This window comes from Dipodomys ordii, unplaced genomic scaffold (genome assembly GCF_000151885.1).
Source record: "Dipodomys ordii isolate 6190 unplaced genomic scaffold, Dord_2.0 Scaffold131, whole genome shotgun sequence".
NCBI lineage: Eukaryota > Metazoa > Chordata > Mammalia > Rodentia > Heteromyidae > Dipodomys > Dipodomys ordii.
The window spans coordinates 1,574,442-1,586,075 of record NW_012267347.1 but is presented as its reverse complement, the minus strand read 5'-3'; the positions used below and the strand labels follow the sequence as shown (position 1 = coordinate 1,586,075).

The window sequence follows — 11,634 nt, the reverse complement described above, 5'->3', positions numbered from 1 at the left end:
TTTTTCTGCTTATGTGGTGCTGAGGAATCGAACCTAGGGCCTTACGCATGCAAGGCAAGCGCTCTACCACTGAGCCACCTTCCCAGCCCTGAAAAGCTTCTTTTTTGGGGGGGTGGGGGTGGGGTCCAGTCATGGGGCCTGAACTCTGGTCCTGGGCACTGTCCCTCAGCTCTTCACAAGGCTAGCGCTCTACCACTTGAGCCACAGCACCACTTCCGGCTTTTTTCTTTTGCTTATGTGGTGCTGAGGAACTGAACCCAGAGCCTCAGGCATGCAAAGCAAGCGCTCTACCACTGAGCAACCTTCCCAGCCCAAAGCTTCTATTCTTATATTTTATCTCTCCTGTAAAAGTACAATGGTGGCAGGAATCAGGTAAACTACTCTTTAATTGACTAACGTACAGGTAGTGAATCCCAGTGAATCCTTATTGGAGAAATGAAATACATGGGGCTGATAAGACAACCCTAGAGGTTTGACCCAGTTTACAGAAAACTAGAACTGAACCATTTCCCCTTCTACCCCATACCTTCTCAATTGTGGTACCTTTTTTCTTTCCAAGACACAATTGCCCCCACTCCCAACAAATAAAGAAAGGAGGAAACTTGTACACTCAAGGTACTCTGACACTCTGAGCAAAGTAGCTCATTTAGGTTGGTATATTGGAGTGTGAAGAGAAAAGGCAACAGTACAAATTCACAGACCTTCTCTGTGATCTCCTTCAGTGATGGATATAGCACATCCCTGGAGAGTAGGTTTTGCATGATGCTCTGCATGATGGGGAGGATGTTCCCATCTCCATCCCCTTCATCCATGCCCAGCCCCTCCATGGCTTTGGTCAGCTCTTCTTCTGACATGCCTGAGTTCTAGATAACACAAGAGATATGTGAACAGGCATAAAAACTTTCTGGGATGCTTACTACCCTGTGAGATGAGAAAGAACCATCTAAACTTGCCTGTAACAAAATACTGAGGCAGAAACATATGTGAGAAGCATCTATCTTTTGAAACTGTTGATGAAGTATCTGGGAGTGGGCTGCTTATTGTGCCCTACCCCTACTCCTTACCTGAAGGTCAGTGGCATTTTTGGCTAGTCCACTTAATGTCTCCTTTAGGCAAGAAGTGAATTCTTGTTGGGAGGTTGCATCACTACCTAGAAGAGATCAAAAGAACTAAGATTATGGGCTGGAAAGGTGGCTTAGTGGTAGAGTGCTTGCCTACCATGCATAAGGCCCTGGGTTCAATTTCTCAGTACAGAGAAAGCTGGAAGTAGCTCTGTGGCTCAAGTAGTTAGAATGCTAGCTTTGAGCAAAAGAAGCTCAAGGACAGTGCTCAGGTCCAGTTCAAGCACCAGGACTGGCAAAAAAGAAAGAAAGAAAAGAAAAGAAAAAGAACTAGGATTATTTAGGTCTTGAATTGTGTTTGCTTATCTAAATTAATCTGGTTATAGGCTTGGACATAAAGTATTCACCGGTAAATTTCGATCACTTCAGATCTTTGAATTATCTAGGGTGATTTCACATCACAGTCATATCATAAATCTACATGGATTGTGTTAGTTCTTAACTTCCCCCTTTCATTAAACAAAGTTCCCAGACCTTCTCCCATTACCTTGCCTCATCCCATGTTTATGACTACAGGACTGCTACCAACTTTACAGAGAATACTAATTTTCAAGCAACAAACCCTTAAGAGGCCTGTCTAGATATTTCCCTTTATTTGGGATCTCCTCACCCACTCTCCCAGCAGCCTCTGAGAGCTTCTGGAATTGTTCCACCAGGTGGGGCTCTTCCTCAGCCAACTCCTTCATTGCCTTCTCAAACTCTGCAGTGGCTTGGGAAGCCAGCTCACTGTCGAATAATTCCTGGAAAAACTTCTCTTGGGAGGCAAAGAGGGCATCCTGCAGAGAAGGAGTGGCCAAAATGCACTCTTACAGCATTGTGCTATACTTGGTCTCTATAGAAGCCCAAGCAGTATCTTTGGGAAATGCAGCACCTCCCTCTTACCCTCCCTCCATGGAACATTCTATTTACTCATGAGGACAGCAAGAAGAGCATTTGGCCATTGAAGAAAGAATATAAGGTGGCATATTAACCCAACATTTAAGTCTTCTGTTTTCTCAAGGAACTTCCTTGAGATCCCTCCACACAACCTTAAGTCCTTGTTTCATGAGGACTGAAGCCTGTAATAGCACTCAGCAATGTGAGGCCAAGGCACCCTCCCTGCCCTCCCTCCGGCCCACAGGGGCCTGGATCACGCCCATCCCCTCCCTCACCCTTCAGGGGTTGGGATTTATACTTTGGCAGTGTCTCCTGGCGATCTCTTCTGGGGCCCTGAAGCATCGGGGGCCGTGGTGGTAGGAGGGGGTGCTGGGGAGGGTTTGGCTTTATCGAAATCATCAAGAGCACCTTCAGAGACAAGAGATAATGGTATGTGTGTTGGGGATGGATGAGGATGCAAGGCTGGGTGATTTCTGGAGAAAATATTAGGAAAAATATTTTTTCAAAGTGCTAACTTCCTTCAATTTCCTCCTTTTTTTGGTGACTCTTCCTCCCAGCCTACTGATCAGTAAGTCTCCTATCTTCCTTAGGATTACAAAATCTATTGTGATCAAATGGTAATAAGTCACTTAAGGTAGAACACATTTTCATCTTAGAGTTGGGAGAAGAGGCAAAAGAAGTTCTGCAGAGGCTGGCCATGGGTGGCTAGTGGCTTATGCCCATAATCTTAGCTACTCAGGAAGCTGTGAGGATCTCAGGAGCTAGCCGAGCAGACAAATCCAAAAAACTCTTGCCTCTAATAACCAGCAAAAAGCTAGAAGTGAAGCTGTGGCCAACCTTGAGTGGAAAAAAGGCTAAGGAAGAGTGAGAGACCCTGAGTTCAAGCCCTAGTCTAGGCACATACACATACACCTACTAGTTCCCTACAAATTTTGTACAAACATCCAAAAAGAAGAGTGAACATAGATGTCCTTAACCCCCAGAACTCACTCAGAAGCCTTAACAGGAATAAATCTTGGAAAGAAAACACAAGCTATCCCACCCAGCTGGTGGTACCCACTGGTCCTGGTACTAGTGGAAACTGAGGCACTCCATAATACATTCCATGGAATTTAACTATCTTATACTAAAATCTCTTTCTCCTTCAGCAAGCTCCTAAAATTCCAACTGGCCTAATCTCTGCAGATAACTCACTGCTAATTCAGAGTCATTTGGCACTCCTCACGATTTCTGCTCTTTTTTTTTTTGGCCTGCCCACATCTCTGTGACTGTGCAAGAGATAAAAAAAAAAAAAAAAACAAAAAAACTTTCACCTCTGTCCTGAAAGCCTGTGTTGTCACTACCACATTCTGTCTGCCAAGCCTAGGGAAAGGACATGGGCCTCATTCTGGTCAGGAAAGAGTGGAGGAGTAGGCTAAGAATAAAAAGAACATCCACCATCTTTCAAGAGGATGAACTGTCCTCACTTTAGGACGGCTCCACCCTTAGTTTCTCAAAATAGTGGAAAAGAAGGCTGTTTAAGCTACTGACATGACAGAACTGTAATGGCCCGGGAGGAAAAAAAAAAAAAAAGAAATGTTAAGGAAGACCCGTGTGAAGGAAGATTTGACAAGGCACAGGGCATCCCGTGATGGGGGCTATGTGGTTCGCAGTCATCAGATGTTGCTAACTAGCCCAAGAAAAGTTCATTTCAATAATTTACTAATCTAAAGCAAGGGAAGTTTGGGGCAGGATCGTAAGACACCTCGGCACGAGTTACGGTTTCCCTTTCTGCAGGGAGAACAGGGGTCAGAACGGGCCAAAGGTCCAGGTGCACTCTCCAGCTCCCGCTGCGGAGGGGCCAGGGTGACCCCGAGCTGTCCCTGGGGTCCGGGCCAGACCGCTCCGCTACGACTAGCCTTCCCGCCCCGACCCCAAATATTTCAGGTTCACTTTACCACCTGAATGAGTCCTCACCCTCGTTCTCTTCGGACCTTTTCCCATTACCAGCTCTTACTTTCCAGAAGCTCTTCCAGTTCCCGGTCCGCTTCAACCCCGACACCAAGGCCTTCTTCAGCAGCCGCCATCTTGCCGCCTCCCACTTGCCGTAGGAGGCATGACTACCGGCGACGCCGCGTGCCCGCCCCCCTCCCGCCCCCGCCCCGTGCAGCCAATGGGATCGCTGGGCCTTGCTGAGCCGCCATTTTTAAAGGGACCGGAACCTGTGGGGATTTTTGTGACTGTAGTTTATTTACCACTGGGGCTGGAATCTTCCAATTGGTGAAATATAGCCAGATTAGGCGTGATTCACGCCTGTAATCGCAGTTCTCCGGAGGCTGAGATAGGAGAACTGTTCCAAGTGTTTAACTTGAGATACGTAGAGATCTACCTCAGAACACAAATCAAAACATTGAGCTAAAGCTGGGTGCCACTTGTGGCTCACTACCTGTAATACTAAGCTACTCAGGAGGCTGAGATCTGAGCTTCACAGTTTAAAGCCAACCGCGAGCAGGAAAGTCCGTGAGACCCTTATGTCTAATTAACCACCCGAAAACTGAAAATGGAGCAATGGCTCAAAGCGGTAGAGTGCAAATCTTGAGCAAAAAGAGATTAGGGACAGTGCCCAGGCCCTGAGTTCAAGCCCTGTGACCTCAAAAAAATAATAAATAATAAATAAATCAAAACAGTGAGCCAGGTGCTAGTGGCTGACACCTGTAATCCTTACTACTCAGGAGGTTGAGATCTGAGGATCGCAGCTCAAAGCCAGCCTGTTCAGAAAAGTCCATGGTACTCTTCAATTTACTACCAAAAACTAGAAATGGAGCTGTGGCTCAAGTGGTAGAGCACTAGCTTTGAGCAAAAGAGCTCAGAGACAGTGCCCAGGCACCTTCGTTCAAACAACACAAAGGAAAATTTAAAAACAACAAAAACAGAGAGGATATTGCTATCTTCTGCCTGGTTTCCTATTGGCCTGAACTCTTTCCACATTACCTAAAGAAGTTCTTCATTATTAGGCTGTGTTCCACTTATGCCAAATTGGGACAGACTATCAACAAATAACTAGAATCCGGGATTACAAAACACAGAAGGTAATTATGGTCTACATCATTGTTTTTCCTCTTATATGTCATCTTCTCTGAAATGCTTACTTTGGCCTCGCTAAATAAAATAAGAGGGGCTGGGAAGGTGGCTCAGTGGTAGAGTGCTTGCCTTGCATGCATGAAGCCCTCGGTTCGATTCCTCAGCACCACATAAGCAGAAAAAGCCGGAAGTGGGGCTGACACTCAAGTGCTAGCCTTGAGCTGAAGAGCTGAGGGACAGCGCCCAGGCCCAGAGTTCAGGCCCCATGACCGACCAAAAACAAAAACAAATGAAACAGAGGACTGGGAAGGTGGCTCAGTGGTAGAACGCTTGCCTTGCATGCCTGAGGCCCTGGGTTCGATTCCTCAGCACCACATAAGCAAAAAGAAAAAAGCCGGAAGTGGTGCTGTGGCTCAAGTGGTAGAGCGCTAGCCTTGAGCTGAAGAGCTGAGGGACAGTGCCCAGGCCCAGAGTTCAGGCCCCATGACCGGACCCAAAAAATAAACAAAAACAAATGAAACAGAAATCCTGGGGCTGGGAAGGTAGCTCAGCGGTAGAGTGCATGTCTTGCAAGCATGAGGCCCTGGGTTCAATTCCTCAGCACCACATAAACAGAAAAAGCTGGAAGTGACGCTGTGGCTCCAGTGGTAGAGTGCTAGCCTTGAGCTGAAGAGCTGAGGGACAGCGCTCAGGCCCAGAGTTCAGGCCCCATGACCGGCAAAAAAAAAAAAACAAATGAAACAGAAATCCTTATCTGTCCCTTCAGTGCTTCTGTTTCTAATATTGAACATTACCTGATACACCGTATCAGGTTTATCTTGTTTATTGTCTGACTTCACCTCCACCCCTGCAAACTTTAGGCGTTGTGAATAATTTGTTGTCTTTATTGTTGTATCTCAACTTTCAAAGTGAGTGCTTAAAACTTCAGAATTTGGCTGGGTGCTTCTGGCTCATGTTTGTAATTGTAACTACTTAGGAGGCTGTCATACGAGGATCACAGTTCAAAGCAAGCCAGCTCCTGCAAGAAAGTCTGACAGACTCATCTTCAATTAAGCAAAAACAGTAAGAAGTGGAGCTATGGCTAGCTTTCATCAAAATAGCTCAAGAGTTCAAGCCACAGGACCAGTTTTTTTTTTAATTTGTTTTTAAAAAGCATTCATTGGCTACTCTTTTCTCTCCCAGACCCTGATCGGATACATTTCTCTGCAAATATAGTGGAAAACTCCTATTCCTATTTTCCATCAGATCTTCCTGTTAAATGTTTGGGAACTTAGAATTTAAACAGGAAACATGACTTTGGGACTTTGAACTGAGCAAAGAGCAATTCAAATGCAATCATCTGCCTTCCAGATTTTTTTTTTGGGTGGGGTTGTGGGGCCTGAACTCTGGGCCTGGGCGCTGTCCTTCAGCTCTTCAGCTCAAGGCTAGCACTCTACCACTTAAGCCACAGCTCCACTTTCGGCTTTTTTTCTTTTTGCTTATGTGGTGCTAAGAAATCAAACCCAGGGCCTCAGGCATGCAAGGCAAGCACTCTACCACTGAGCCAACTTCCCAGCCCCATGCCTTCCAGATTTTTCTCCACACAGAACCTGAACTCTGATGAAGTTGAGGAAGGCTCGGGTAAACAATTCTTCTCTCCTTTGGAACTGGTCTTTAAGATAATCAGAATGTGGCAACTGTTTCAGATACAAATCTGTTTTTAGCACTTAGCACCTACTTATTTAAAATCTTGTGCACAGTAGAGCACAGAAATAAATCAGGACTAGACCCTGTAGAGGAGCTAAGAGGTTGACTAGAGGTAGAATATATACACAGTAAGGACATAAAATACTTAAAAGAATTGAAGATGAAGTTCTATAAAGTTTAAAGGGAACAAATTACATCTACATGGGGAAAAAAATCATGTTTTAAGTCACTTCACTTTTCTCCTCCTAAACACATTTGAGTACTATATCAAGTACCAGATCAGGTTCTTTCCTTCTCATGGCAGACTTGTAACTTTGTGCAGAATCTACTGTTTTCCATTTTGATAGGGTTTCACTATGTACTAAGAGTGGTCTGAAGCTGGCAATCTTCTTGCCTCAGCCTCCTGAGTGCTGGGATCATAGGTGTGTGGCACCATGCCTGGGCAAGCCACTGTTGTTTTTTCCCAAGCACAAGTAGTTTGGGGAGAATGCATTCAGAACTGTGCAAGTTATAAATGTAAGTTTCAGCCCCAAGTCAGTCACCAGATTACTTTCTAAGGCCTTCCTTAATGTTGACCTTCTATAATCTATATCCTTCTTTGACTAACCTCTCTTTTTTTTGGTCTGTGATGGGGCTTGAACTCTGGGCCTAGGCGCTGTCCTTAAGCTCTTCAGCTCAAGGCAAGCACTCTTAACACTTGAGCCACAGAGCCACTTCCGGTTTTCTGAGTGGTTTATTGGAGATAAGAGTCTCATGGCCTTTCCTGCAGAGGCTGACTTTGAACCACAATCCTCAGATCTCAGCATCCTGAGTAGCTAGGATTATAGGCGGGAGCCACCAGCACCCAGCTACCTTTCTAACTCCTGTAGAATAGTTTATTTCAGGCTTAATTGCAATCAACTCCAAACTGCTTACAAGTATATCTCTAATAGGGCTGTGTGTGTGTGTGTGTATATATATATAAAAGTACCAATGGGGACTTTTATTAGTTTTAATGTAGCAATAAAGCATATCAGTAGGGAAAATACTAGATGGCAATTAAGATGATTAAGGTGGGTTCAGAAACAACTCTCTGCCTCCCTCCTCTTTCCCTCCCTCCACTACTCTTTCCTTCCTCTACTCTTCCTATCAGGGTTTGAACTCAGGCCATGCCCTGCCACTTGAGCCAAGCCTCCAGATTTACTTTAAAATCTCTTAAAATTGATTTAAAAAAAAACTGATTCTCCTAACATCACATCATTTTGTTCTTTCTGCCCTTCTAATGAAGAATGAACAGTGTTGTGGGAAAAATTTACAGCATTTTCCATATCATTCTTAAGGACTTGTATTTTCAGTTTGTTGAGCAACTTCAGACTCTTGCCTGGTATTCACAATTAAATCATATATATCTAACTTGTTTTCCAAGTCTCAAGAGGCAGAGCTTGCCATTCTTTTTAATACCCTGAGTTCAGGATGTATGCAAACTTAATTTTGAAAAATAAACTTATAAGCTTATAATTTTGTTTCTTCAAAACTAACTTGCCTTTGTTTATAGGAAGAACATTTATAACTTGAGAATGTTATCAATGTTGTATGCAAAGTTTTAAGAATGCAGGTTTATCTTGGGGATGGTGTTTAAGAAAGCAGATCCTGATCAAAATATTTCATGTGCATTTTTGAAAACAATAATGAAGCCCATTAAAACTTGTTCAATAAAAGAGGAAGGGAATAAGAAACAGAGGGGATGATTTTTATCAAAGCATGTTATATGCAGTATTTAAAGAAGCAACACAATGAACCCAGTGTACAATTACTATACACTAACTTTTAAAAAGGGGGCAAAAAACAACTCTTAAATCTATGTATCCTGTGAAGACCTTTGCTCTTTGAAACAAGCATTGCACTTTTAGTTTATCCTCAGACATACTGCTCCAACCCATACAATGTAATGTTCAAGTTATTTATTGAAGCAATGTTAACAATTACAAAAGACTGAAAATACCTATGCATCAGGAGGCAATTTCATAACTCAAAATAAGCCATAAAATATGGAGGTGAGCTGGGAAGGTGGCTCAGTGGTAGAGCGCTTGCCTTGCATGCCTGAGGCCCTGGGTTCGATTCTTCAGCACCACATAAGCAAAAAGAAAAGAGCCGAAGTGGCGCTGTGGCTCAAGTGGTAGTGCGCTAGCCTTGAGCTGAAGAGCTGAGGGATAGTGCCCAGGCCCAGAGTTCAGGTCCCACAGCCGGACCCCCCCCAAAAAAAATGGAGGTGAAAAATGAGGCTGCCTAATATACTAAGGTGGGCTTGAACTCAGGAAATCTTGCTAGATTTTCGCTCAAGGTTGGCTATCATTTTTTTTCTCCCTTAGTCTTGGGGCTTGAACTCAGCCTGGACACTGTCCTTGAGCTTCTTTTGTTCAAGGCTAGCACTCTACCACTTGAGCCACAGCGCCACTTCTGGCTTCTTCTGTGTATGTGGTACTAAGGAATCAAACCCAGGACTTCATGCATGCTAGACAAGCACTCTACCACTAAGCCTAAGCCACATTCCCAGCCCATACTTTTTTTTTGTCTGTCGTGGGAGCTGAATTCTGGGCCTGGGCGCTGTCCCTCAGCTCTTCAGCTCAAGGCTAACACTCTACCACTAGAGCCACAGAACCACTTCTGGCTTTTTTCTGCTTATGTGGGGCTGAAGAATTGAATCCAGGGCCTCATGCATGTGAGGCAAGCACTCTACCACTGAGCCAACCTCCCAGGTTCCCCCCCCACCCCTGCCCCTTTTTTTTTTTTTTTTTAAAGAAAACTATATAAGGGGCTTGGAATGTGGCTTAGTGGTAGAGTGCTTGCCTAGCATGTATGAAGCCCTGGGTTCCATTCCTAAGACCACATATGCAGAAAAAGGCGGAAGTGGAGCTGTAGCTCAAGTGGTAGAGTGCTAACGCTGAGCAAAAGAAGCTCAAGGACAGTGCTTAGGCCTTAGTTCAAGCTCCATTTGTCTTGGAGCTTGTAAGAAAAAAAAAAAGAAGACGACTATAAGGAAGCTACTATCAGTGGTTTTGGGGGCAGGTGATAGGAAATGGGTGACTCACAAAGGAATGAAGACTTGTCATGGGATAACTTTTATCATTTACTATTTTTTTTTTTTTGTTGGTCATGGGGCTTGAACTCTGGGCCTGGGCACTGTCCCTCAGCTCTTCAGCTCAAGGCCAGCACTCTACCACTTGAGCTACAGTGCCACTTCCGGTTTTCTGGTGGTTTATTGGAGATAGGAGTTTCACGGTCTCTCCTGCCCAGGCTGGCTTTGAACCTCGATCCTCAGATCTCAGCCTCCTGAGTAGCTAGGATTACAAGGTAAGCCACCAGCGCCCGGCTTCATTTACTAATTTTTAACTGTATGAATATATTATTAAAACATGAATTTATTTTTTTAAATGTTATTTATTGTGAAAATACTGTACAGAGGGGTTACAGTTACATGAGCAAGGTAATGAGTACATTTCTTATCAAGCATTGTTGCCTCCTCCTTTGAAAGACATGAATTTAAGCTGTAAAAATTGTACATATTTTAAATCAGACTCAGTATATCACTCTACCCAGTCTAAGCAAACTATATGCCTTAATGCCAACATGACCAAGTGGATAATGCACTGTATACTAATCTTTTTTTTTTTTAAATCAGTAGTGGGGCTTAAACTCAGCCTGGTTGCTATCCTCAGCCTGTCAGCTCAAGGCTAGCGCTCTACCACTTGAAACACAGAGCCACTTCTGGTTTTCCGGTGATTTACTGGAGATAAGAGTCTCACAGACTTTCCTGCCCAGGCTGGCTTTGAACTGTGAGCCTCAGATCTCAGCCTCCTGAGTAGCTAGGATTATAGGCATGAGCCACTGGTGTCTGGCTGTATACTAATCTTATACAAATGTATTAGATGTAAAATATATAGATACATGGTAGGTGCTCAATAAATATTGGTTGTAATCAGCAACAGAAGGCAGGCTGCAGTAAAAAATGGAATGGGGAGATGTTTTCTAACATTCTCACAGCAGCTTAGATCTGTCCCTCCCAAGAGCGGGTATTAACTTTAGTCTTTTTGTTTTGTTTTTGGCAGTACTGAAGTTTGAACTCAGGACCATATGCTTGCTAGGCAGGCATTCTACTGATAAACACAACTCCCTTTTTTGCCCTTGTTTTTGAGAAAGGGCCTTGATTCCTACCCAGGTACTCAACTAGAAGGCAATTTATCTATTTCAGGCTTTCCATTATAGTTGGGAAGACCACTATCTAGGTGGTATAGTATATACCACCAGCCTAACTTCCTCATTCTTGCAATGGAGTCTTTTAGACTTATCTGGCTATGGATGACATTGAGCCAATCTTCCTTAACTCAGCTTCCCACAATACCAGGACAGGCATGTAGTACTGGGACCAGCTATGTGAGTTGAAAAGTTAATGAGACGGGGTCGCTAACTTTTCTGCTCTGGCTGGCCTCAAATTATGAGCCTCAGGGGCTAGGAAGGTGGCTCAGTGGTAGAGCGCTTGCCTTGCATGCCTGAGGCCCTGGGTTCGATTCCTCAGCACCACATAAGCAAAAAGAAAAAAGACAGAAGTGGCGCTGTGGCTCCAGTGGTAGAGCGCTAGCTTTAAGCTGAAGAGCTGAGGGACAGTGCTCAGGCCCAGAGTTCAGGCCCCATGACTGGACACCCCCCCGCAAAAAAAAAATTATGAGCCTCCTGTTTTCAGCCTTCCTATGTTTTTGTTTTTATCAGCCTTCCTAGTACAGGTGTTTATCCACTGGCACCTGGCTATAAAAATAATTACAGGGCTGGGAAGGTGGCTCAGTGGTAGAGCACTTGCCTTGCATGCCTGAGGCCCTGGGTTCGATTCCTCAGCACCACATAAGCAAAAAGAAAAAAA

General features: G+C 44.3%; 1 protein-coding gene across 3 annotated transcripts in view; it reads right to left on the bottom strand.

Moving 5' to 3' along the window:
• The window catches only part of Pex19 (peroxisomal biogenesis factor 19), a 6,525-nt gene extending 2,449 nt beyond the window's left edge, over positions 1-4,076 (bottom strand). Inside the window, exons 1-5 of one of the 3 annotated variants that reach the window (XM_013030579.1) lie at positions 3,994-4,076; positions 2,296-2,405; positions 1,732-1,897; positions 1,065-1,150; positions 702-863 (exon numbers count right to left, since the gene is read on the bottom strand). In XM_013030579.1, the coding sequence (XP_012886033.1) occupies positions 702-863; positions 1,065-1,150; positions 1,732-1,897; positions 2,296-2,405; positions 3,994-4,063 (594 nt within the window). In that variant the 5' untranslated portion in view covers positions 4,064-4,076. Of the gene's footprint in view, positions 1-701; positions 864-1,064; positions 1,151-1,731; positions 1,898-2,295; positions 2,406-3,953 lie in introns of all 3 variants that reach the window. The other 2 variants (XM_013030581.1, XM_013030580.1) reach the window with 2 other exon arrangements.
• Positions 4,077-11,634: the final 7,558 nt, after the last annotated feature.